Raw genomic sequence first — 27,377 nt, 5'->3', positions numbered from 1 at the left:
GGCCGCCGCCCACCCGGTACACACAGCATGTAAACAGTCCCCGCCGGGAGGAGCCCCGGGACCGGAGGGAGCCGCGCCGTCCGGCCCCGCCGCCTGCCCGAGAGCCCGCAGAGCCGCGCGCTGCCCGCCCGGGAGGAGGGCGCCCGAGGAGAGAGGAGGGCGGGCGGGCGGCGGAGGGAGCGGGAGGCGGGCGGCGCGCGAGGAGGCTGAGCGAGCGGCGGGCGCGGCGGGCCAGGATGGATTTCCAGCAGCTGGCTGACGTTGCGGAGAAATGGTGCTCCAACACGCCCTTCGAGCTCATCGCCACCGAGGAGACCGAGCGCAGGATGGATTTCTACGCCGACCCCGGCGTCTCCTTCTACGTGCTGTGTCCGGACAACGGCTGCGGGGACAATTTTGTGAGTGCCGCGGGGAGGGACGGCTGCAGCGAGCGGGAGTGGACGCGCGGCCGCCTCCCTGCGCCCGAGCTGCCGCACGCCGGGGAGGCTGTGGGCGCGGGGTGGAGGCGTAACCGGCCCGGCGTGGCGGTGTCAGCGCTGCGTGGGGCGGGGGGAGGCGGGCGCGGGGGGTGGTGGGCAGGGGCGCCCTTAGAACCCGGGAGCCGGACTGGGGCGGGCTGTTTCGGGGACGCGACCCTGCGGCCCGTGCTTGGTGCTCGGCAGGGAGCTTCTGCCGAGCGTCCCCGCCGCTCACCAGCCCGGGCCGGGGCGCACGGACCATCCCGTAGGGCCCGGAGTCTCGAGCTTCCTACACCCAGGCGTCCCGTCGGGGTGAGGCATCCCGTTCCCCTCCCGATGCGCAGACACAACTCCTCGAGTTGTCCCCGCCCGGGAGAGCCCCCGCCCCCGCGTGATCCCCTGCGCTGCTGGTTTGGACACAAAGCCTCGGTCCACACTAGCGATGCCCCATCTCCTGGACCTTCTTTGCGGAATTACACCCCGGATCTTAAAAACGCACACGCGCGTGCGCGCGCGCGTGCACACACACACACAGGCACGCCTATCCCCCCCTCTCCTATGCTTCCATTGCTCCTCTGGGAGCTTCCAGCGAGGTGTGCGGGGCCCGAGCACGTTCGGTCCGGCGGAGGCGGCGGCCGAGGCCCTGGCGAAGCCCCCGGGTTTTTCCAGATGAGGGGAACCCCCCTCCCCCACCCCACTCCCGCCCCGAGCTGGAAGGGACCGGGACCAGGAACTGCGGGGTCCACCTCTTCCACTTTGTATCCTGCGCCCACTTGGGATCTTGGCGCTGGCAGTTTAGGAAGGGGATGCGGCGGGCAGGGGAGTTGGGGTGGGAGGTGCGCAGAATGGGCGAGGATGGCGCTCCATGAAGTGTTTGTAAGGCCGGGGGAAAAAATAATGGTCCCCAAATGTAAGATGGAGGCGGCTGTGGGCTCGGGTTACTGTGTGGTCGCCGGCTGGAGCCTGGATCTGGCGCTGCTGCCGCCCCTGCGGACCGAGGTGGGGCGGCGCCGAGGCGCGGCCTGGCGCTGGCCCCCCAGGTGGGGGAGACAAAGCCGGGCCCAGGTCCCGGCCGCCGCGCAACCCTGCCCGCCGCGGAAGTTCGCAGAGGAGTTAGAGAGACAGCAGGATCGCCTTCCTTGGCCCCCGAGAGACGAAGGCTTGTGTGTGACTTGCCGGGAAGGCATGCCCGTCCCACCACCGGCACCCTAGCCCCGCGGACGAGAAGAACACACCTGGGCCCCAGAGTGGGGCACTAGAAGAGAGATGCCTTGGGTGCCAGCCAGATTTGAGTTCTGCCTGTGTGACTCTGGTCAGATGCCTTCCGGCAGCTCAGTTTACACATCAAAAAAATGGGCATAATACCAGCACCCAGGTGATGCATAGATAAAACACCTAACCTCTGGGCAAAACAGCAAAGGCTCCTCAGAGACCTGGGCTTCCCCAGAGTTTAGAGCTTGTCTGTCTTTCTTAAGAGCCTCAATTTTCTCGCCTGTAAAGTGAGGTTAATCAGAACACCTCCATCACAGGGACTTGCGAAGAGCAAGTAAACTATAAATATATGTAAGAACACTGTTACCTGTAGTTAAAATAAGTGTTATTTGTTATTGGGGGGGAATGGAAGATCGTTAAAAAGGGATTTACTCCACTGCAAACGTGTGAGAAAACCCCAGGGTTATACTGGAAAGAGCACCAGTGTCCAACTAACTGCCACATTAGGGTTTGATTAGGAGTCCCTCCTAACCCTAGTCTGCCAAGTGGCCTTTCCCACTCCTTACTGTGTGAGATAGAGCAAGAATCACCCAAGGTTCTGGATTTTATGGGGGAGAGTTCCACACAGCCTTCTTGCTGGAACTGCTGGAGACATACCCAAAAAAATTACTCCACGGAGAACCATTGTTGAGAAACATTATGTATATCACAACTTTTTTCAAGGCCATACAAAATATATTTTAAATGTTCTCCCACCTGTGTGAGTAAAATGCTTGAACATATTCACTCTCTAACAATTAAATGAAATAGATAAGGAAGAAAGTGGATGGAAGGAAAAAGTAATTCCTTGGGTAGATTGGAACATTCTTAAAGTTTCTGGAGGCCATAATGGACAGCATGCCAACCACCAGAGATTTCTTAGCCCAAATCTCTCCTCAGATCTGTCCCAGGCCAGGTTTGTCAAGCTGCCATTTGCCCCTAGTTAAAGGGACTCAGGCATGAAGTAAGTGTCCTGCCTCCGTCCTTTTCCTTTTCCCAGGAAAATCCTGTTAAGTATTAGAAGAAATCTGAGATGAATGGAACTCCCGTAATCCGAAGGATTTATTAATAATAAGAATATTTACATAGCTTTTCTCAATTTACAGAATGTTTTCACGTGACTCATTCATTCATTCATTTATTCATCAAACATTTATTGAGGGCTTGCTTTGCACCAGGCCAGGGCCACCTAGAATATAAATAGGATCTCTGCCCTCACTTTCTTGGGGCCATTCTCCCCATCTAAGGGGCAGTGTGGCACAGTGGTCAGACTACGTGGGCTTGCACCCCAGCCCCCATGTCTAACTGTGTGCACTGGGGAAAGTTCTTTAATCCCTCTGTGCCGTGATTTCCACATCTGTAAACAGGGGAATGATAACATTAGTACCTTTCCAGCAGGCTTGTTTAGAACAGTGCCTAAAATAGAGGTGGTGTTATTAGTGACTCTCTGGCAGTCTCCATACAGCAATCACTCTGGATCTATTTAAAATATAATCCAGGTCATGACCTATGACTCTCCACCTCACCTAAACTGACTTCCTATAACTTTTGACCCTAAAACCTGAGCCCTTGCCCTGGCTTCAAACCCCCACACAGTCTGTCTCCTGCCACCTCTCTGACCTCATATTAGACCAGTCTTCCTCCTTGCTTACTATGTTTGTGCCATGCTGATTTTTCTCATCCTCAGACATGCCAAACTCATTCCTGCCTCAGGGCCTTTGCATTTGCTGCCCCCTGTGCCTAGAACATTCTTCCCCCACATCTTCGCATGGCTAGCTCCTTTATGCCATTCAGGCCTGGGAGAAAACTTCCTGACCACATATTCCCTCATCTCACCCTCTTTTATTCAAATCACAGCACTCATTAGTACTTTATACTCTCTTGTTTGTTTTCTGCCTTCCCCATGAGGCTGTAAGCTTCATAAGAGCTATGGCCTTATCTGTCTGATTTATCACTGGATCCCAGAACTTGGAGTAGTATCAGACCCGTGATAGGTGCTCAGCCCATGTGCGTAAGTCACTATCATACCACCATGCCTTCACCATGAGAGTGAAGAAGGCAGATGTTAAATTTCAAGAATGCCAGCTTCAAAGAACAGTAACTACCACTTATGTGCAATTGACTATGTATCGGACACTGTTCTTTGCGTATACAGTAGGTACTTTGTGTATATGTGCTTGTTTAATCTTAGTAATCCTACAAGGTCCTCTCTGTGATTTTCTCCATTTTACAGACGAGGAAACTGACACATAGCAAGGTGTACTAACTTTTCCATAGCTAATAAATAGTAGAGCAACTTGAACCATAGTCCTATACTGAAAACATAGCGTCCCAGGAATGACACCTGCAAGGGCGGCTTCTTATTGGGCCTCACAAAAAGTCTGTGAGTTAGGTATGAACCCCATTTTGTAGGTGAGGAAACAGGCTCCATTGAAGGGACTCTATCCAGGACTATGCCTCTAAGAAATGACAGCCAGGACTTGAGCTCAAGCCCAGAGGCCTGTCATTTGCACCATGCAGAGTGTCAAGCCAGGAGCTCCAGAGGGCCTGGGGAACAAGGGCTTCCTTTTATTTTCCTTCCACTTTGGCAGCTCCTCGGTCCCTTGTGCACTGTTTCCTCTTCTCATCTCGCAGGCCACCCTGTTTACACCATCCCTTTCCGCACTGCTGCCCTGATTCAGGCCTGTCTCTGTGGACAGTGCACAAGGTCAGCTCCTGGGATAAAACGAAGCTGCCTTTGCCCTCTATGTTGGGCAGTCGGGGACAGAGCCAGCCCTGGCTTGCTCTACAGGTGCGATAGGGAAGGGCCGAGAGCTCACAGACAGGTGGCATGCTCCCTTCTGCCAACACAGAAGGTCCGGAGGGTTTCGTCAGGCTGCAGGAGTGGGGTGTTGGCATCCACTAAGGTACCAGCCGGACAGACGGGCACGTGTGCATGCTCTCCTGGGCATGGCAGCACCAGCTGCTTTCCGTCCTTGTCGTAGGCCAGGAGAAAGGAGTTCTAAACCAAGAACGCTGCCCTGCGGCTCCCTGGCGCCTGGGTGCTCATGACTGGAGAAGGGGAGGGCTGCCTTATTGTCCTATTTTTTCTGCCAACCCATCAAAAACATGTTTGGATCTAAAATTTGGTACAGTTTATCCCTCCTCGATGTGAAAACAAAGATAGCAGTTGTCACTCTATTGAAGAAAAAAGGCTCTATTTATAGAAGGACCATGTGATTTAATTTTAAGTGTGTGTATACATATATTTGTATATATTTTCCCCCATTTTTGTTCTAGGCATGTCTCTATTCTTAACTATGTGACCAAATAACAACGTTTTCATTTTGGAGAAGAAAACAGAACTTGTCTAAATGAGATTGCATCACCTCATGTGGTGGGACAGTGGAGAAAAAGCACCTTCTTGTCCAATTTAAACTCACCCTCAGTTTCCTCCTATGTCAAATGGGGATAATCATACCTATATTATGGTATTATTGTGGGGATTAAATGAGAGGTGGTGGTAACTGTAAAGCTTACCACAATGGCTGTGCATTATTCATATAGAGATTCTTTAGGGGAAAGCGTATGTCTTTAGTATATTCATAAAGTGGTCATCCTGAGGAGAGTGAAGTTATGCTAATATGAATTTCAACAGATGGGAAGAAGCACTCTGGGCTCCTGCTAAATGAGAGGCAGTCTGTAGGCTATCCCCTATCATCTTGCTAACCACACTGTATTATTATTTTCTGTGACTTACAAATGAAGGAGCTGAGGCTCAGGTTGAATGTGTGCTCACCTCTGTTGATATCTTGGCTTTGCCCCTTGCTCTCTGTGTGACCACAGACAAGTTGCTTAACCTCTCTGAGCTTCAGTTTCCTCCTTGGTAAAACGTATCAGTGGCCGGCACAAAGAGCAGGTCATAGGTATGGCCAGCCACACTCTTCTTACCCTGTGCAGAAGTATTTTGGGGGGGATGAGATGGCGTGTAGCTTTTCTCTTTTAGCATCTCTTCAGTGGACAGCAGTCAGTTTTGGGTTAAGCCACACTAACTCAAAATCGACTCCCCAGTACTAATGATGGCAGAAACCCCACACGGCAGTCCTACAGTGAGAGTGAGGCCCCTGGCAATGAATTTTCACTCCGATGACTGAGTCCAGGGAGGAGAAACAGGTGTGTTCTTTGCCCCCCAGCCACCCCCCACTCTGCCTAAGCACCAGGAAGCCAAGCGCCATGCCCGCAAGTGTTAGAACAGTAGGATCACACAGACTGTGCTCAGAAAGATATTTGCAAGATTGAATTACCATAGTGGTCTAAGACCATTTTTGGATGAGCTGGGTGTTCTCATCTATACTATAGAGAACAGAAAGGTGTTCATTTTCCTGTGTGCAGATGCCACGGTTCTAATGTCTTAAGCTGGACAAACTTTGATGCTAAACTCTGGTCCAACTTAATGACAGAAGGGCCACAGATGGCCTGTTCTAAAATCAAAAGTTCTCATCAGGGATTTTCATCCCCGCCCCCAAATATGATTCGTCGAAGTTCTGCTCTGGTTCTGGTTCTCACAGTGTGGGCCCCAAACCAGCAGCATGAGCAGCACCCAGAAACCGGTTGGCAATGCAGATTCTTAGCCCTGCCCCTGGCAGTTGTGTCTTAATAAGTTGAGGGATGGGGAAGGGGGGGTGTTGTGGTGCTTGCTGAAGCTGGAGGACCACTGCTGTCCTCTCCTTCAGAAGCCTTCCCTTGGTATTCCTCCTATTATAAGGTGCCTCAGCTCTCACTGCATGGTTGGAAAGTCAATACATTCTGTACCTAGATTTATATTTGCCAGAGAGTTACATTGTTCAAAGCCACAGGTTCTCTGACCTCTGCTATAGTTTTTTCATGGCCAAAGTGGCTGTTTGGTTGAATTTCCAAGTCGGAGTCATTGTGGACACACCCGGTGGTGCAGGGTTCTGGGTCTTCAATCACCCATTTATCTTTGTTTAAGACTAGACCCCAGGATCTGCTTTCAGGAGCATCAGCCCAGCCACCAGACATTCTGTCTGCCCTCTCCGGGTTTTAGAATGGGCCCCTCTCTTTTTCCTAAGAAATGACCCTCAGTCCATCGCCTGTTCTGAAGAGCTCGTCTGTTTTTTCCGGGGGCACTGCCTCGGGCCGCTGATGGAACCTCCTTCTCTGCATAGGCCTGTAGAAAGCCATAGAGGCAGTCTGTGTCCCATCCAGAGCAAAGGGCCAGGCCTGTTTCCCTGGCACTGTTGGTCCTAATCTCACTTGGTTTTATATTCTTCTCCTTCCATTGTTTGCTCTCTGTCCTTATTTTCCCAACTACAGACTCTTACCTTGTCTTTTATGGGTCTTTAATGACTGCCTTGATTCATTTCGGAAGGAAACCGTTTCAATAAATAAACCTGAATACTTTCTGTGATGAGCTCCTGTGGGTATGAAACAATTAGCATTAACTAAGGGATGTCCTTTAAGCGGCCACGAGCACCTGAGTTGGTCTGACTCCAAACCCCACGCACCCTCGTGTTATCATAGGGGCAGGGATTTGCTTAAAACTTTTTTAAACCCACAAAACCAACACAACTGAGAGTTAGACAGCCAAATCAAGGAGATTTAGGCAGACTAGACAGAAGGTTCTTTAGCAGGTGGTAAGTCTTCCTGCTCCAAAATATATTCATAAGTCAGCAACTCCAGAAGCGGAGCAATGAAAATTGTGGCCTGAACACTCTCCTCACGAGGTTAGAAATGCCCTAGAGACACTTAGAGAACCTGTCTGATTTCCAAGCAGTAGTGGATATGAGGCAAGTCTGTTGCCTGAGTGATATACTTTCCTTAGTTTACTTTGTAATTTAAAGCCCAAATATACTTTCAAAAGTAGATATCCAAGGTTCTCCTAGCTACACCAACTGGTGAATGAACTAGAACTCAGGTTGCCTTGGGCACTGTTCTCCGTGAAATCACAGTAGGTGTCTCATTTGCTCACCGCGTGCCCTTCGGCTTGGGGCAGGTGGAAAGCCAGCCCATGCCCTTCCTCTCCCTTCTCCTGCCCACACAAAAGAGGTGAGAGGGTGCTTACGCCCACCGCCCACCATTTATTGAACATCCACTACATGCCAGCCAGGCACAGTGCCAGGCACTTAATGAACTTTTTCCTTTTTCTCTAATAGTTACAAGCCTAGGAAAGGCAGGATTATAGTTTTCTATTGTGCGGTGCTGGATATTAATCCCATCTTTCACTTGGTTAAGAATTTGAAACATGCTGGACCTTTAAAAAATGTGAGCATGAAAATGGGTGCTGAGCAGAGCTTATATGAAAGCAGGACTTTATTGTTCTTGCTGAATCCCTGCCGCTTGAGAATGAAGTGTGGTGATGGATCTAAAAGCACTTTGTGCTATTACACTTTTGTACAATGTAAGAGACTATTACATAAGTGGCATTTCGGTGGCTCGACAACTGTAAGGGTCTCTAATTAATAGGGAATTGTGTTTGAGCTATTGTCTAAAGTGAGGGAATCTAGAAGTTATCTTTGTTAGGTCGGGGCAGAAGTTCCTCCAGAAGTCTGCTGGAATTAGAGCAGTGCGTGTGTCAGAAATGGAACTTTACTTCTACAAAACACAGATAATTTGGGGGGGAAATGGCACATTAGCACCTAGGTAGTCTCTTGGACCTGAGCAGTATTTTAAGTCTGTAGGTCCCGTTCTTAGAAATGCTGCCAAGGAGAAGGAAGGAGGTGAAATGTGTTTCTCGAGTGATTGACATAGAACTTTCTGGGGTGATGCCCTAATCATTGTATTAATGGAAGGGAGCAAGGGCGTGCTTGGCATAGACTATTTCTCCAAATAGATCTCGTCTCCTGCTGCCTTGTTTCTGCTCCTTGCTTTAATTTGCCAGCTGTCTTCCTCCCTCCCACGCCACTACACTTTTCCACCAATGGTGGAGCTGTCATGGATTGGTCCCCTCTAAGCAGTGACTCTTGGTCAGATACCCTGACGTTACCCTGGTAGCCCAGGGCTTCTCCCTAGCTCAGAGATGCCGAGCAGGCGGGGGCGGGGGGGGGGTCTGCACTTGGGATCCCTCAAGCCTGTTTCTTGGGCTTATTCCAGATCTTTGAACATTATGGGAGAGACTTGTCTGGTCTTCAGGAGGTGCTAAAACAGATATCCTCATGCGGGAAAACAAACAAACAAAAAAACCAAACCTTGTCTAGCCTTAAGAAAAAATAAACCCTAAAACCGGTCTCCTCTTGGTGCATGTTACCATTGGGAAGCAAGCCCTCTTGGAGCATTTGTAAAGAAGGTGAGCTTTCAGAGAGCCTTTGCTTCTCTATGACCCCGGCAATGGCTTTTCTGGGTGTTCTTGTAAATTCATTTCATTTTTGTTTTGTTTTAATTCATTTCATCTTAAAGTAAATATACCATCACCCCCACTCCCAGGCTCATCTGAGTAAAGAATCTCATTGCAAGTTCGTGGTTACAAACTATGCTTAATTAACCCCTCAGCTATAGTTGAAAGCGAGGTTAGAGATCCTGCAGGCTCTTGGTTCTTCCTCCCTGCTGCTTTAAAACCCCCCTTACCCAGCTCAAGAAGAAGGACTGTGGAAATTGTGGGTGGGGGACTATTGATCCCCCTGCCTTTTTTGCTACTGCTGAGCAGATCTGCTGGAGAATTGAGCGGGTGAGATTATGGACGGAAAGCACAGGGATTTTCTACGGGGTAGGCATTTTCTCATCCCCTTCAATACAAGCGAATCAAGAATGAGCATCAGGGGCGCCTGGGTGGCTCAGTCGTTGAGCGTCTGCCTTCGGCTCCGGTCATGATCCCAGGGTCCTGGGATCGAGCCCCGCGTCAGGCTCCCTGCTCGGCGGGAGGCCTGCTTCTCGCTCTCCCACTCCCCCTGCTTGTGTTCCTGCTCTCGCTATCTCTCTCTCTGTCAAATAAATAAATAAAATCAAAAAAAAAAAAAAAGAATGAGCATCAGAATTTTACTTGGGAACAGAGGCCTTCAAATTTCTGTCATTCAAAAAAAAAAAATCTTTTGGGCTTTTCGAATTTCACACTGAGGGTAATGACTGTGTGTCTTTTTTTTCCCCCCCTCCCCCCGCCCCTGGCTGTGGGCACATAGCACGTGTGGAGCGAGAGCGAGGACTGCCTGCCTTTCCTGCAGCTAGCACAGGATTACATCTCCTCCTGCGGCAAGAAGACGCTCCACGAAGTCTTGGAAAAAGTCTTCAAGTCTTTCAGACCTGTAGGTGCCTGCTTGGCTTCCACAGCCATCTTGTTTTCTACAATGATTGTGCGCAGAATTACAGGGACGGCGGGGAAAGTGGGCAAAACCTGGGATGACTAATTGTTTTTCTCTTGTCTGCTTTGTGGCTTAAAGATAGCAGCGAGGGGAAGGAGGGAGAGGCGGGGAGGGAGGGGGGAACGGGATGTGACACAGCTGTTTGTTGCAGGAGTGATGGTTATTTCTAGCATCACTTGAGAATCTCTGATAGGGTGGGAAGCAGACAGCCTTGATGAGACTTCTGAGTATTCCTGCTCTTGTCCAGTAGACTTAAGGCCAGAATGCTTGGAAGCGCCGTGGAGGTTCTCTTACCATAGTGAGGCCTATATTTGGGGAGCTGCCGGAAGGCTATATACAGGATGTGCTTCCATGTCTATGGGTACGGAGAAGGATGAAAGTGGATACTGGTCGTGTTCTTCTCTCTTTTTATAAACTCTCTAGTAGAGAGCTTGCTTTCTGCCCGCCACCCACCACCCCCCCTCCGCCCCACCCCAGTGTAGGATTTAAGAATCTGTATATCCGGGGCTAGCTGACAGTTTGTTTTCATTCTAGCTGAAAAACGTGTAAAGTGAATTCTCACCCCTATTTTAAGATGACCTATTTCCCTTTATCTTTACTGGGAGGTAAAGTCACATTACTGGTGTCATGATACTCCTCCCCACCCCCCCTCCAAGTTCAGTTCCCTGCCCACCATAAATTCTCTACACCTTCAATGATACTCGCTCTAGAATTTTTTTTTAGATCTTTTAAAAGAGTATCTACTTCTCTGTTGCAATTTTCAAGCTTGCCTTTCAGTGCTCTGAACATAGTGGGCATGATTGCATGGTCGTGTGAGAGACTGTCTGACATTCCAGTATTTTAAGGTGTGTAAGTCTGTTTCGTTGCCTTTTGTTTCAACTGGCTCTCACTCTTGGTATCTGGTCTCTTTGCGTCTTGGATTATCTCTGTGTACTGGTTATAGTATTTGAAAATGTGTATTTAGGAGTAAATCGAAGTCTGAGATGATGGTACCTTCCTCCAGAGGGGATCTTGATCTATTTCTGCTGGGGCTTGGGAGGCCCTATCAGCCTGAGATCACCTTCAAACGATTTAAGACATGTGGTTCTTAGAACTCTCCAGGTGATGAAAAACCAGGCTGCACGTCTGCTTTCTAGTCCATCCGTGTCCTGAGAGCTGTCTTTATTAGTCCATTTAGGCTGCTGTAACAAACTATCAGAGACTGAGTGGCTTATAAACAACAGCCATTTATTTCTCACAGGTGCAGAGGCTGGGAAGTCCAAGATCAAGGTGCCAGTAGATTTGGTGTCCAGTAAGGGCCCACTTCATAGACAGACAGCTGTCTGTTCACTGTAACCTCACATGGTGGAAGGAGAGGGAGATGTCTCTAGGGCCTGTTTTATAAGAACACTAATCCCGTTCATGTGGGCTCCACATTCATGACCTAATCACCTCCCAAAGATCCCACCTCCTAATACTGTCCCCTCAAGGGTTAGGATTTTAACATGTGAATTTTGCAGGGACACAAACATTCAGACAATAAGAGGTCTTTGGGATCTCAGCTTAAAGTGGGGATGGCTTATCACGGTGTGCTCCTTTGGAAGACCCTGGGTTTGACTTTGGTCCCCCTAGCTCTTAGAGTAGGCCAGGAATGCAGTAAAGTTTCTAGCTGTTTCTTTCTAGGTCAGCAGATGCCCTCAGGACAAAAGCAGCTTTTTATGTTTACCTCTCTAGGTTCTAATTCTTCAATATATTTAAGAAGGCATTTTTCACATTTAATCCAGCTTTTTTAGTTCTCTGAGCAAGAGTTGGTCCCAATCACTCAATCCACCATTACAAGAAATAGAATTTCAGTGGCTTTTCTCACTCTCTCTGATCTGTATCATTTGTCTAGCCAATTTGTTTTTTCTTTCTTAATTTTCTAAGCCTGCTTGGCTCATTCAGAACAGACTCGTGACTGAAAAGTACTGATCTATCCTTCATGCATTCCATATATATTTATGTGTACCTGACTACTCTGTTCCAGCACTTAATTCAAACAGATGAAAATCTTATCCTTATATTCTAGTGGCGGTGGGGGGACAAGGTAAATAAGTCCAGCACATAAAGTATTAGTGATAAGTGCCAAGGAGAAGAAATGGGTAAGTCGGGGTAAGGCAGTAAGGAGTGTCAGAGGTACTGGATTTTTTTATTAGGAGACCAGAGGAAGCTTCACTATGAAGTTCACATTTGAGTATGACTTGAAGCGTGAATCATGAGGAAATCTAGGGGAGAGCTTTCCAGGTAGAGAGAACAGCAAATACAAAGGCTGGGAGGGGGGCGGAGGTGGGTGGGGAGAAGAAATCAGTGTTCAGGGAATAAGGAGGGGCTTATGTGGCCCGAGTGGAAGGGTGGTGGGGAAGAGCAAGAGAGGAGCCAGAGGTATTTCAGGGGTTTGCAGGTCACAGAAGGATTTAGGTTTTACTCTGGTGTGACGGGAGCCATCGGAGGAGTTTGAGTGCAAGAGGGATCTGGCTTGGGGTGCCTGGGTAACTCAGTCGGTTAAGCATCTGCCTTTGGCTCATGTCATGATCTCATGGTCCTGAGATCAAGCCCCGTGGTGGGCTCCCTGCTTGGCGGGGAGTCTGCTTCTCTCTCTCCCTCTGCCCCTTCCTCCGCTCCTGCTCTCTCCCAAATAAATAAAATCTAAAAAAAAAAAAAAAAAAAAAAAAGCCAGAGGTATCTGACTTCACATTTTGAAAAGCTCCCCTGTGACCAGTTGAGAATAGGCAGCAAGGGGCGGGTGGGAGCAGGGGACCAGTGCGGAGGCCGTTGGGTCGCACAGGTGAGAGGATGAGGGTCACAGTGAAGGTGGAATGAAGGGGTCAGACTCTGGACTTGCTGGCGGGGCCACAAGTGGGGAGTGAGAAAAAGAAGGCAAGGATGATCCAGAGTTCCTTGCCCGCGCAATGAAGGGAATGGCGCTGTTCTTTACTGAGATGGGGGGAGCTGCAAAAGGAATAGTTGGGCGCCTGTACTACCAGGAGCTTGGTTTGGGGCACGTCACTGTCAGAAGTGCCTATTAGACATCCAAGCAGAGATATCAAAGTAGGCAATTTTTTTTTTGAAGATTTTATTTAGTTCCTTCACAGAGAGAGACACAGCGAGAGAGGGAACACAAGCAGGGGGCGTGGGAGAGGGAGAAGCAGGCTTCCCGCAGAGCAGGGAGCCCAACATCAGGCTCGATCCCAGGACCCTGGGATCATGACCTGAGCCGAAGGCAGATGCTTAACGGCTGAGCCACCCAGGAGCCCCCAAAGTAGGCAAAATTTTTAAAAAATTGAACCCCCCCAGGAGCACCTCGTGGCTCAGTCGGTTAAGCATCCCACTTGATTTTGGCTCAGGTCATGATCTTGTGGTCCTGGGATGTAGCCCCCCCGCCCCCCCGCAAGGCTCTGTGCTCAGCGGGGAGTCAGCTTCAGATTCTCTCTCCTCCTGCTCACTCTCTTTCTCTCAAATAAATAAATAAAATCTTAAAAGAAAAATTGAACCCCTCAAGTCTTAACCAGAAAAAAAATCTATTCGCCAATGAGATCCACTTTGCAGTTGGTGTCCTCATGGGGGTTGCATTCATGTCCCCACCACCTGGTTTTCTTCCTGCGCCCCTTCTCCTGGATGGCAAGCAAAATTCCTACAGAATTGGCCTCACTGGAGAAGGCGAGCTCCCGCCAGAACTCGTTTTGCTGTTTTTCTTTACCAAGAAGACCTGGCCGCGTTTCGGCAACCAGGCAGCCACATGGAGAGGGAAAGAAATGAATGCAGTCCAAGAAAATCCAGGTGCATAGCTGAACGCAAGTGGGTTGTTTGAACATTTTCTTTCAGATTCTGCTGCTGCGTGCCCTGGAGATACACAGACTGGATCTGATGTCGGACTTCCAGGGTTCCCTTCTAGAGCAGAGCCTGACATTCTAGGCAGGGCTGTGCTCCCCAGGAGAGGAGGCTCCCCGGTACAGCGCCCCTCTGGTGGGGGAGTTGATAATGTGCCAGGCGCCCTCTGGCTGGGCTATTTTGCCCCTCAGGGAGAGGCGGGTGGGAGGGCCGGGCAAGGTGAAGTGCAGGCAGGGCTTTGGGTTTCCTTCAGCCAGGATGTGCCCCAGGTTGGATGGTTCGAGGAGCATGACAGCCCACAAGGACCTTCTGCTGGAGGCCCACAGGAAACTTTCCCCGCTCTCCTCCATTCACGGGTGTGGTTCCTCCCACTGCTGCTATTTGTCTGTTGGTTTCATGTAAGGGAGCTTTGTGTTTAGAAATAAGACCCAGAGGGGCACCTGGGTGGCTCAGTCGTTAAGCGTCTGCCATCAGCTCATGTCATGATCCCAGGGTCCTGAGATCGAGCCCCGCATCCGGCTCCCTGCTCAGCGGGGAGCCTGCTTCTCCCTCACCCCTCACCCCGCTTGTGCTCTCTCTCTCTCAAATAAATAAATAAAATCTTAAAAAAAAAAAGAAGATGACGACCCAGCACAAGGGCTTGCCCAACTTTGCACACTGTGCCTTCCCCCTTCTCCTCTCGGGTGTGCCTTCCCCCCACCGAAACGAGCAGTATCACAGTCAGAGTCCTCCCCCGACACGTAAAGAAATCTGTTGTTGGATTTGAAAAGCAAAAAAGGTTTTTCTTTTCCTTTTTCTCCATCTCACTCCTCCTCTTTTTTCACTATTTCTTCATCCCATTTTCAACAAAATATATTGATCATTTGCTATTTGCCAAACACCACTTTGGAGAGTGAGGAGCAGGATGCAGTGCCCAGTTCTTGCCCTCGAGGAGCTGACTTTCTGGTGGGAGAGACAGCCGCGAAAACGTATGTGTTACAAGGCAGAGTCCAGACACTCTCCTAGATACTGTGCAGAATTAGCAAAGGAGTTCCATTCCCCGCTGTGCTTACTCCACTTTGGGGAAATATTTCCTAAGAGGACGTTAGTGACCTTGTACCGCAGGGTGTTGTTGGTAGTCTCTTTACCTAGTTGTGGAGGCTCAGGATATTACATGTTGAGGAACCCAAGCTTGGTGGGCAGGCCGCTCTGGCACTTGCTGGCTGTGTGACCTTAGCCAAGTTACTTAACCTCTCTGTTTCTCATTTTCTTAACTTGTATAATTAGGAGACAAATGATGATCGTTCCCTCAGGGATCTGTGAAGATCAGGTGATGTGGTTCTTGTCAAGTACTTAGTACACTACACAGGCTCAGCACTGAATGAATGCTGGCAGTGATCTGGATGGGATGAGCACACGAGGCAAAATACTGTTGGGAAGTGAGTAGGCCTTAGTGAAACCGTTTGCAGGACTCTTAGATTTTTGTTGGAGAGAGAAAACAATTGCTAAGTGATTTCCACACACGCTTTCAACATGTGATTTCAACACATGATTTCAACAGAAGCATCCAGCTAAGGTAAGGGATTTTTAAGGAAGTATTATTGGGGTATTATAGGCAGAAGTTTATCAACACTGGTTTTGGCAAAATAATAAACATCCACATTCAGTACCTCATCCATGCACCTCACTGGTTAGAGGCTGGTGCTGCAGAGAGGACAGAAGCAACCATCCCCTAGAGGGGCATATGAGCAAAGAGCCTCTGGGCGACGGGCTTACGGCTGATACTTTTTTTCTTCTTTTCTATATTTCCTAAATGTTCATTGTTGTCACAGAAAACAGTATCAGAAACTATGTTGTGTTTTTTTTCAAACCTATATTGTCTACAGTGTGTAAGAAGGGCTAGGGGGGCTCCTGGGTGGCTCAGTCATTAAGCGTCTGCCTTCGGCTCAGGTCATGGTCCCGGGGTCCTGGGATCGAGCCCCGCATCGGGCTCTCTGCTCCGCAGGAAGCCTGCTTCTCCCTCTCCCACTCCCCCTGCTTGTGTTCCCTCTCTGCCTGTCTCTCTCTGTCAAATAAATAATAAATAAAATCTTTAAAAAAAAAAAAAAAAGAAGGGCTAGGAATATCAGATGTGAGTGGGCTCACCGAGGAGCAAAGTGCCGGGCAGTGGCTTCCTGAGAAGCTGAGACCTGGAGACATGGCAGGATCCAGACGGGCTCAGAGGGGAGGAGAGCTGGCCAAGAAGGAAGTCCAGAAGGGCCCATCATGGCCCGGCGGCTCAGAGTCCTCAGAGATGCCCCCTGGGTGGGGGAAGGTGGCTCAGCCCTGCCCTGGCCTGTCAGGCTCCCCTGCCCTTGTGGCCTCCAGCAGGTCACTTGACCTCAGTGTCCCCGTCTTTAAAACGGGGGTCATGCCTGTCTTGCTATCTTGTGGATTCTTGCGGAGCTTCAAAAGCAGACTGAGAGTGCAAAGGACTGTCAGAGCCCGTTCACACTGCTGAGGTTCGTCTCAATTTCTGGTTCCCTGGGTGAATTCATGACTCTGGATGCAGCCGGGCAGCTTCCCTCCCAGAGGGACACACCTTTGGCTCCTCCTCCAGGGGCCTCCCAGGTTGGACCTCATTCCTGCTGGAACGTCCTATCCAAACGTACCTGTATGTAAATGACAGCGCCGAGCAGGCTGTCACTGGCATCCACGAGCGGGCAGGTTTCTCCCTGTCATGCAACCAGTAAAGGCCTCAGAGATACCCATCAAGAGCCTTGATAAATGCGAATTGGAGAATCACTGGAGTCTTACATTTTTCTTGTTTAAGTGGCCCTTGGTTGACAATTGCTGGTCATCACATGATTGAGCTAGGTAATAAAATAGCGGTTATGGATCTAAATAATGGTGATTGTGCCATTTATTTTTTTCCTCAGTGTTTTCATATCTTTTATTTACTGACAACTGAAAGGCTTCCCCTCGTTAAAAAACAGTTCACAAGAGAAGAGAGAGCTCACTGTTTCCAATTGAGCTGCAGAATCGAACCTTATCGTTGCCCTTTCAGTTTTTCTCAAAGCTTTATTTTATTTTATCTTGGACTATTACTCCTCCTCCTCTTACTAGCGCTGTGGACATTAGGGTCGTGAGGCATCTGTTATAACAACATTGTGTGCTGTTCGGTTGATGTTGCTTTGATGGCCCTACGTGGAGTTAGAGCCCATGGTTCCCCATGGTTTCTTGCTCTCTTTGACCCTGGTCCCCTCCCTGGGGTTGCTGTTCCAGCTCCATGTTTTTTCTCTCAAAAAACAGACACTTCTTTCTACCAGCAAAATTCCCCTAGTTCTAGCTCGTGGGCCTGAGCAAGATTAATATTTTCAGTTTACCAGTAATGGGTGAGGAACCAGGGATTAAACCCCACAGGAAAACCCTTTGTGACCCAGAAAAAGTCCAGTTCTTGCTTCTACTCTTATCGTCTGGTTAAGAGCCTGAAAGAAGAGAAAGAATCCACCTGTGGGAAGCCCCAGTGGGTCAGAAAGTCTGATAAGAAAAGATTATGCACTCATGTGGGTTTTAGTAAAAGACATTGAATGTTGATAAGCTTATCATAGCTTTTGTTTTCTGCTCACGTATGAAATTTCAAACGTGTGTGTATTTTAGGAAATACAATGGCTCCTGAAAGTAAGAGAGTACTTACTCGTCTTGCCCATTTGGGTCTTATATCCATCTTGCCACCTACCCCTTTTTTCTCCTTTTTTTCGGACTGACTGACCAGGATCTCGTTGTAGGTTTCTTGGTACCCCCAGCATCATTGATCATTAAGATAAACAGTGGCAAATTCCCCAAAGCTCTAGGGTAATACTTAATATCCAGAGTATGTTTTTGGACCAGTGTATCCCCATCACCTGGGAGCTTGTTAGAAATGCAGAATCTCAGGTCCCACCTGAGACCAGCTGAATCACAATCCACATTGTAAGTAGATCTCTGGGTGAATCACATACATAGTAAAGTACTCCAAGGAGTCCTCTGGAAGGAGCTTCCAGGGACCTCTGAAGTCATAAGACACTTGCTAAAAGCACCCTAGCTAATTGTGCCCTCCAAAACAGAGACGTCCTCTCCCTTTCTTCCATAGACACACTCTAGCTCCCTGTGCTGAGCGAGGGCCACCTTTGGAGACAGCAGATGCGAAATGCCAACTAAATGTGTCCTCAGCTAGTTTACCCCACTTTCTCAAAGACCTGGAGTGAGTCCTGAAGATCACTGATATTCTCCTGGGTCTAAAGAACTTTCATTCTCAAGCATTGGCATTTCTACCTTTCAAGTACAACCCTGTTTGGGTGGATGGGCCCCAGAAGTTTTTATGTGATCATAAGTTGCCCAAAGGCACCTTCATGCACAGCAAACCCCTGGAAATGTCAACACCATTGTTCAGGGTTAGCATAAAGATTTTCCAGTCAAGTGAAAAAATTTTACTGAATAGAATTAATGATTATGACTATTAAAGTAATTTAAGTATATCAGATAGGATTTCTTGGCCTGTATCCTTTTCTTTATAAGAATGTATACATGCAGTAAAAGCAAGAACCCCAGAATCCTTACCAGTCTGTTTGTATTCCTGTGTTTGGCATATCTTCTTGACTCTTAAAAATTTGGATCCAAGAGCGCCTGGGTGGCTCAGTCAGTTAAGCATCTGACTCTTGATCTCAGCTCAGGTCTTGATCTCAGGGTTGTGAGTTCAAGCCCCATGTTGGGTTCCACGCTGGGTGTGGAGCCTACTTTAAAAAAAAAAAAAAAAATGGATCCAGAAGTTAAATGTCAACTTAACCTGCCATAGATGGGACTAAAGACAGAGGTGGGAATGCTGGGTTATTACTTGTCTGTATAGTATTCTTTGCAATCCCAGGCAAATTATAGTTCTAGTGCTTTTTCTGTTCTCCTCTGTGCTTTTCTCAATTGTACATACTTTAAATGTAGACATTAACGTTGCGCACTGAATTTTTTAAAGGGTGTGTTACTCAGTAGAAGACATTGAAGCCTCCAGCTGTAGGAACAGCCCTGGCAGCTGGAAAGGAATCTCCCGGGTACCTGGTGGGTGAGGTTGTAGTCTGTGATCTGGTGGCCTGGGTTTGAATTCTGGCTCTGACGCTAAGGGACTCTATGCAACTTACGCAGCCTCGCTAGGTCTTATCTGTAATAGGGGGATAATACCTACCCCATAGGGCTGTCATGAAGACTAACGGAATTAGTATATGTAAGGCTGCCTAACTCCGTGCCTAGCAGACAGTAACATAACCAATATTAACTATCATTATTAAATCTGAAGTATGACCAGGTTGATCTGTTGAATGGCACGCTGGCTGTAAGTCTGAGAATCAAGTGAGGAGGCTAATAGAGTTGAGTTTCTTACTCCTCTTCCTGCTTGTTGTATACTGATTAACAGTGAGCTTGTTCAAAAGCAGCACAGCCGAAGGGAGAGGGAGAGGCAGGGGCTGGAGGCCATCTCCCCTTGAATAACTGAACTGCTGTGCTTTAAAACGAGAAGCCAAGATAATAGGACCTAACTCGCGAATTCACCTAAGGCTCTACAGCTTGCAGCCCATGGCCACATTCACTTTCTCATTTCCTCTCCGTAGTTTCTCTGGACATAGAGCAGGTGTCATGGTTCCCACTTTACAGAGAGGGATGCTGAGGCTCAGCAAAGGAAGTGGCTTGGCAGAGGTCCCCAACTAGAGCCCTGGCTTCTGGATGCCGGGTCCAGTGCCTTTTCCACACAGCCTCTCAGTGAGTCTGCAGACCCTGCACTATGATGCCTTGGAAGTGGGGAAGGCCAGAGAGAACTGCTTCTGTTCTTTCGTCCTCCTGGAAGGGTCAGGAGTGGGCAGTTCTGGAAATCGCATCCCAGGGAAGGGCTTTACACGTGCTGATGCTCTAGACCTGAAACTATGTGCTTTGGGTTCACAGCAAAGGGAAGGGGAGCTAGGCAGAAGAGAAGTGGTAATGGTTTCATACTTGGCTGACTGGGACCTCTTCTACAGAGCACCCTAAGCCAAGGAGAGGAAGGGTGTTCAGGGGTACCTATGGTTGGGGCCCGTGTGAATTACTCAAGTGTATCATGAAAAAGAATAACCAGTGGTATGTGTCTTTAGGACAGGACGGCAATTGTGTAGATGTGTGCCTCGACTGTCCTCTTTACCCATGGCTGCATGGCGAATTGACCACAGTCTTTCCCACTGAGCCTTGGAATCCTCAACCCAGGGCTCCAGACAGCCGCTACCCCTCAGATCTGTTAAGTGAGAGGGAACCCATTGGCCATTCCTCTTTTAAGGGGTATCCCTTCAGTGCAGTGAGGAGTCACATTTATTGTTGAATTAATGCGTCCTCTCTTGGCATCTAGGTGATTCTGGGGTTCTCGGTAGGGGCAACAATATTTCTTGTTTTATCAGCAATTTGAATATCATCACTCATTCGACACTTTCACCTTGCTGTGTCACCAAGCAGCTCTTCAGATAAAAAATGGAACATCAAAATACTCGCCATCTGTGTTCGTTGTAGCCATCTTTTCTCTCTCTTCAGAGACGAATGTTACCTTGTGCTCATTCCACCGAGATGTGAGAGGGTGACAGCAGGAGGAGAAAGGGGCTTCTCGCTTCCCCCAAGCACACATGAGATTGCTCCACGCTGTCCAGGCTAGCGGAGATGCGCTCCTCCCTCCCCACCCCTCCGAGTCAACAGTGGCCCTTTGAGACAGCTGCGGTCCTCTGGGCTCGAAGGGGAAAGCGTGTGTCTACAGCTGGTCATGCCTGGCTTGCCAGGCCCCATGTAGAATATGACCAAGGGCCTGGCAGATGATCTTGTCCGGAGTGTGTTCATAGGGCTCTGGGAGACCCGCAGGAGTTGGGGTTGGAGAACTTAAAGGGAAAAGCATTATTTCGATTGGGACCTAGGGTTTCCTCATGTCAGCATTTGGGCAGGGGATGGGAAGAAGGGGAGGGGTCGCAGGGCACTGGGGAGGCAATGCAAAGCAAACAGAATGGTCCATCTTACTGTAGGGGCTTCAGGCAGTTAGCTTGGGTCCCAGGGCCATTCAGTGAAGTTGCCTGAAAGTGACCAGTCGAGGGGGCCACCATGTGAGAATGTCAGGGCCACGCGCAGACTAAATCGGATGGAGGAGCTGGCTTTTCATTCATATTGATCGGGCCCAGCAAACGGCACTTTGTTTCCAAGCAAAGACCAATCAGTGCTTTAAGAAAATGTTTCCTGGGTATTTGTTGTGAATTTCCCCGATGATAATTATAGAGCCTTTGGAAAATTTTACAAAAAGATAAAAAGGAAAAAATTTACCCATAACCACGCTGCCTGAATCAATACTCTTAAAATTTGGATGTATCTCATTCAAAGTCTTTTTTGCTATGGAGTTGTGTATAAATTTTAAGAAAATCTGTATCGTAATGAAAATGCAGTTTTTACCATGCTCTTTTTACACTTATGAGCATGTTTTTAATCAAATTACTCAAAATTCTATTTTAAATAGGTATATAAGATCCCATTTTACAGATGCACCGTAATTTAACCAAAAAATAAAACATTTCAGTGGTTTTCACATTTTTACATATGTGTTATAAATACTAGCAGCACATGTTTTTTGGGAAGAAAATATAGAGGGGGATAGATTTTTGACATCTTGATGGAACAGTCAGTACTGTTCATTGTACTATGGCTGACATCCCGTGTGTGTGTGTGTGCGCGCGCGTGCGCGCGTACATACTATATTATTCTACGTTGGTGGTCTGTGGGGCCATGTTTTGATACTTAAAAGTAGAGAGTCTCCAGGCTCCCCAATAAAACCTGGCCCTTTGGGCACCAATCCATTGAAGGATTGACATTTCCCATCTAATATGTTCATAAAAATAGTTGTAGGGATGGTTGACTCCCGTGGGAAATCCACAGCTGCTGTGCTAAGTCCTGTTAAATGCTGTTGAATTTAGATCCGATGTCTTTGGTTATCTTGCTGCCCATGGGCCATTTGGCACTCATGGCTGGTTCTCTTCTCTCTCCTCTATAGTTACTGGGGCTTCCGGATGCAGACGATGATGCGTTTGAAGAGTACAGTGCAGATGTGGAAGAGGAGGAGCCCGAAGCAGACCACCCCCAAATGGGGGTCAGTCAGCAGTAACCTTCCGAGGGCTCCCACCTGAGAAGGAGAGTGAACCCCCTGGTACCTGAGGTGGGGTTGCGTGTTCCTGGGTTAGCATTTTTGCATTAGCACTTCGAAACAGGACGTCTGACTCCCAGCATCCAAATTAAAACTAGGTACCTTTTTATTGACCGCAAAATATCTGGGATGAGCTTTGCTCAGAAGTGACCTGAATTTTACTCCCGTTTCAGTGGGTTTCTATGGGGTTGTCTCGGTAGCCTTTGCCATTTTGAATTTAGAGTCCATTTTGTGGCTGACTGTTCTCTCTTGAGTTTGTGTTGGAGAACTAACATTACCTGACTCGAATGTAGAGAACTCTGAATGTATTAAGGATATGTTTTGAGTCCTCAAAGGTGACATTATTGAGGGAAAGCATGACAGAGAAGAAATGCAGTCTGCACTTTTTATGTACTTTTTAAATGTCCATGAGTGAAGGAATTTGCTTATAAAGCATGAGTTTTAATATCTAGTCATGAAACGGCACAAGTGCAAATACAAGGGCAGAAAAGGATAATCACTTAGCTTTGGATGAAGAGGGGAAGAGAGGCAGAGAAGCCTTTGTTGAAGTGTCCTGCCATTACTAAGTTACCTGGATAGATAGCAGCTGGTTCATGGTTAGTATAAACATTACTTTGCATGTTCAGTTATTTTAAAACATGCTAATTCCAAAGCCTCTTTTGAAATCTAATAGTGGAAAATATCAATGGGGTGACAAATGATTGATTTCTTTAAAATCTCTATAAACTGTCCCACATGTGAAATGAAACATTTACATTCTCTCTTTATAACCGGATGGCAACTTGTTAAATCATGAAAACACTCAGAATCCAAGTGCCACTTAAACTTTGAAGCCGTAGATAAATTTAATGGGGGAAATAAACCAGGATAAAATTTTTTCAAACATATGATGGAATTCTTTAATTTCTTAATTTGTCTTTTATTCCTTAAAAAAAAAAGGTCAAGAAAAGGATCCCACTGTATAATTTATTTAAAAAACTGTAATCAAGTCCTTGGAGGGACCTAACTGTAGTGAATTTTTAAAGCGATATGAAAGTGGGAATCTTGCAGTCGTGGGTTAGCTTGGTTCAAATGGGAAGTTTCAATGATCAAAATACTAAGACAACTCACAGAAACAGCTACTTAATAATTGGAAACACTGTTGTCGTTACTTAGCCAACAAATACTTACAAGGGAAGTCCTTTGTAATGCTAACGTGGAATTATTTAAAGTATTCATTTTCTTGGACCCTTCTGGATCTCTCAAAGCGGAATGCCTCTTTCACAACCCTTGACTAAACATAGCATCTGGGGCGGGAATGTTTTTAACATGCATACACATGCCTGTTAGGTTGTCATAGTTTGGGACTTTAAAAAACAAAAAACAAAAAAACAGCAGCAGCGGGCACAGAGTTTCTGGGAGTCTTGTGGAGCTTCCAGGCATGTCAGTATTAACCTGGTGATCTCTCCATTTTCTGCTTGATTGATTGGTGCCATGGAGAGTGCGGCTACTTGTGGTAGAACAGGGTACTGGCGTTTTAAGTCATGGTGGGGAACGTACAGTGGTTTCCATCCATGCTTCAGTACCCACATTTTTTCTTTTCTTGGCAAAGCGTATTGAAGGTTAATTTCAAGTGAAATGAATTTCCTTCCGAGTAGCCTATTCCCACCGCAAACCTTGATGTTTCATCCAGCGGGGTGAGCATATTCTGTGCTTTGCTCCCTTGCCTGTGTCCCCATTGGCTCCGTACCTGAGCGCAGGTAGTTGTGAGCTGCATTCTGTAGATAGCACTCGGGTTTGGTAACCTCTGTTTTAACACAATAGGCTGAAAGAATGACTTCTGCCACTGGGATGAAGAAGCTTGACTAGCTTGCTCCATTTGAAGGTAAACTGGAATTTTATACATAGAGGCTTAAAAGCTCAATTTACATATGTTTGCAAATGGAACAGACATTAATATAAAATGTATTTTATGAAAAAGCGTTTAGGCTTTGACCAAATGCATTTTGGTATTATTATGTTAATGTTCTATTTATAAAAATTGAACTGAGATCAACTCAGCCATTCAGTGGGCTGAGGAGAAATCTCGTCTTTGTTCTGCCCCAGGGGTTGAGGATAACAGTACTGTGTGTTGCTTACTTTCATGGCAAAACCCCGGAAGGCATTAGCAAATCGCACCGTTTCCTCCAAAACTTCCTTGTTTTCTGACGGTGCGGGCACCTCCCCGGCTGCCCTTGCTGCGGCACATGCCCGTGCCCGCGCTCCCTCCCACCGGCCGTGGGTTCGCTGTTCGGCTTGTGGGTGGCATTAAAGCTCGCCTGGCGCAGAGCTTCCCCCCTCCCGTGGGCAGTGAAGCGGGCAGCCGGCAGCCGGCGTTGTTTGGGAAGAGGTTCCGTGGTTTGACAAATTCCTGACTTTCACAAACAGATGAACACTTACAAAGAGGCAGTGTGGTGCGGTGGGAAGAGCATGGACCCGGGAGTTGGGAGAGAGACTTGGGTTCCAGCCCTGGCTCTACCAGGGACTGCGTGACCTTGGGCAAGTCCCCCAACTCCCCTGAAACAAGGGCTGTTTGCCCTTCCTGCTTTCACCACTGTCGTTCCCTACCTGCCTTATGGTGTGTGTGTACTAAGAGCAACAGTCAAGGAAACTTTTAGGGAAAGGAGAAGGAAATACGTTTTGAATCTTGCCGGGAGGCAGTCCTGAGCGTGCTGGCCACAGGACTACCTTAGAATATGTTTCTGCTGGTCTGTGAGTGTCTGGACCCCCTCGAGCCTGATCCTGAGGGGCTGATGACTTCCCGTTCCTTAGGCGGAGGACAATGTCAGGCCTCAGAGATGCAGAGACAGACTTGTCGCAGAGGTGCAGGCTCTGTCTGCTGAAGGCGTGGCTTTCCCTTGTGCCCCGACAGACTGCGGCTTTGGAAGTGGAGGGAGTTTGCATGAAGAAGAGCTGGGAGAGAGTGAAAGGGGAGTACTTTGACTTTCTGTCATGTCATCCAGGAGAGAGAACGAGGAGTGAAAGAGAGAGACTGTGTGTGTGTGCGAGAGCGTGTGAGTGTGTGTGAACGTTGGGGGGAGGGGGATGACTGATGGCCTGTTGATCACTGTGGGCCAGCCGTGAAGTCCTGCCTGTGATAACCTTACCAAACCTTGATCCTGGGCTTGAGTGAATCACAGAGACATTTTTCTTATGGCCGCCTAGTCACTGGCTCTGCCTGAGAGTCATACTGAGCACACTTTGGGGAACCGGAGGATGAGTTAGGGAGCGAGGTGGGACCCCACACGACACCCGCCACCACTCCGGCTCTGTTACACTCACGTCTCCCAGGCTCGTGCAGTACGTAGGACTTTGGGTTTTTTTCTTTTTTTTATATGACTAGAACATGAAAAGTCTCATATTTAGGAATTTTCCCTGTGTCCTGGTGCCAGAATTAGGTTTCCGGGGTCCTTAAGTGAAAAATTTCTCTCCTCTCATGGCTACGGTCATTTTTCACATACAAATGGAAACTTTTCCTCCAGCACAGCGACATCTCTAAAGATTGTGTCTGTCTCATAAGAGCACAAAGTGTGTGGACCTCGGGGAGCTATGCTTCCAGAGCATTGCTGGAATTTATATTTTAGAAATCTACCTTGCATATTAAAATTCACAAGTTGGGAAACTGATATGAACAAATCTGATTTCCCATGGTTCAGGAGGCAGGAATAGGAATAGGCAGGACTTACTCTGGGGTGGGAGGAGATGAGAAAGGGAGAATGGGAGAGTTAGGGTCTAATTCTTTTAAAAAAGAGAGAAAAGAAGAAGCCGGAAGACAGGTATTATGTACGCGACAGGAGAACTGTTTTCACGGCTGTCCCGCTAGGAGCTGGCTTTACTCAAAGGGGCTGCCTGCACTTTGAGAGGCAAGGCCCGTGTTGGGGATGGATTTGTGGCTCTACAGATGCCCCACAGCCAAGGACACAGCAGGTGTCCCGCAAATCTGGTGTGGTTTCCCTCAGTAAACCCGCTGTCAGCCAGAGAAGCCCGTCTTTCCCAAGTGCGACCACGTCTGCGGGCTCCAATCACCTGGCAGGTGGCAGGTGAACCAGACTTGAACTTGCTCTCAGTGTGGTTGAGGCCATGGGTCAGGAATGCCCTCGGGGGCTGGGCGGCAGAGCCCGCCTACTCCACTTGCTTCAGGGCTGTAGAAAGAGCACAGTTAAAACTCAAGTGGATCGCAGATCCCTCTTCCCTATAGCGACTGTCAACCCCAAAGAGGGGCTCTGCCTACTAGTCTTCAGATTACCAGAGAAGCCTAACATTTTTATTTATTTATTTTTTTTGAATGAAACATGAATCCTCTTCCACAAAGAGCCAATTAGTTATCTTGGTTTTGTGACACCAGGTATGACCTGAAAGGCTGCAGTCTTTTAGATGTTATTTAGAACATCTACAACTTGCCGGGATGCCCGTAGCCTCTGGTGTCCATGGCAACGTGGGGTCCGTGGTAAATATCTATAGCTCCCGTCCCCCTGGGTAAACCGTTAAACAAGATGGTGTCATTGATATTTTTATTTAAATTTGTATTACAAAAATAGAGGACCCATGAGCATCACATGTTAGAAGCCTCATTTACGGCACTGTGTGGCTGAATAGACCCAAGCCATTGGAGGCAAGCGCCAAGCCGCATCAAAATAAACACTTCATTTACTAAGAACTGTATTCAAGTGATTCAGGCCCACCGAGAAAGCAGATAGTCTGTTCTTTGCACAACTGCCTTTCCCTGGTTCTTTCTTTTGTTTTTGTTTCTTAAGAGTCATTTTTTACATTTTTTACTCTGAGTACCTTCTGATAGCCAGGCAGATAAAGACGCAGCAGTCCTGCGTACACACGTCACCTTTCTAGAGGAGAAAGCAAATTGTCAGTTCTTGGGAAAATCGGAAACGATCTGTGAGCCAGCCTTCGTTTGTGTATGAGAGCAGAGTTGAGCCATCCATGTGAGAAACAAAATCAAGGAACAGTTTTGGGGTTCTTTTTCCTTAGGCAAAAATGTTTCATGCAGGGTGTGGATGTTTTCTTTGCCTTTATATTTCCTTTCCAAGAAATCTCTTGTAAATGACAAAACTGTGAAATGGGTTGCCAAAAAAACTGTTGCCCTTTGTTTTAGATGCCTCAAACAGTGTAAATCCTAAACTGAACCCTGTCCACATCTGCTCCATCCTCCCTCCCCAGAGAGTGAGGATCTCATCCACCAATGTAATTACCATACGCTTGCTATTAAAGAGCCTTCCAAACTCTGGTGATGTTTGCCTCTTTTTTACTCCGTCCACAGTGTTTGGTCCAGAGGGTGTCTCATGGGATACAAACGAGGGACAGAGAATGCGGACCGCCAGCTAGTTCTGCGGT

General features: G+C 47.9%; 1 protein-coding gene across 1 annotated transcript; it reads left to right on the top strand.

Moving 5' to 3' along the window:
* Window positions 1–27,270, top strand: MTURN (maturin, neural progenitor differentiation regulator homolog). Its single transcript, XM_045864498.3, has 3 exons — window positions 1–398; window positions 9,818–9,940; window positions 21,864–27,270. Exons 1-3 carry the CDS (start codon window positions 237–239, stop codon window positions 21,972–21,974), a joined length of 396 nt encoding a protein of 131 aa, XP_045720454.1. The 5' UTR covers window positions 1–236; the 3' UTR covers window positions 21,975–27,270.
* Window positions 27,271–27,377: the final 107 nt, after the last annotated feature.

Source organism: Mirounga angustirostris, unplaced genomic scaffold (genome assembly GCF_029215605.1).
Source record: "Mirounga angustirostris isolate CCGP_5_RB_7025 unplaced genomic scaffold, mMirAng1.0.hap1 SCAF_12, whole genome shotgun sequence".
Lineage (NCBI taxonomy): Eukaryota > Metazoa > Chordata > Mammalia > Carnivora > Phocidae > Mirounga > Mirounga angustirostris.
Note: the sequence above shows the minus strand (reverse complement) of the source record. Positions and strands in the feature narration are given on the sequence as shown.

Coding starts and splice junctions, on each gene's coding strand:
- MTURN (XM_045864498.3), top strand. CDS start 237: ATGGATTTCCAGCAGCTGGCTGACGTTGCGGAGAAATGGTGCTCCAAC. Junction 399..9,817: donor ACGGCTGCGGGGACAATTTT/GTGAGTGCCGCG, acceptor GTGGGCACATAG/CACGTGTGGAGCGAGAGCGA. Junction 9,941..21,863: donor TCTTCAAGTCTTTCAGACCT/GTAGGTGCCTGC, acceptor TCTCCTCTATAG/TTACTGGGGCTTCCGGATGC.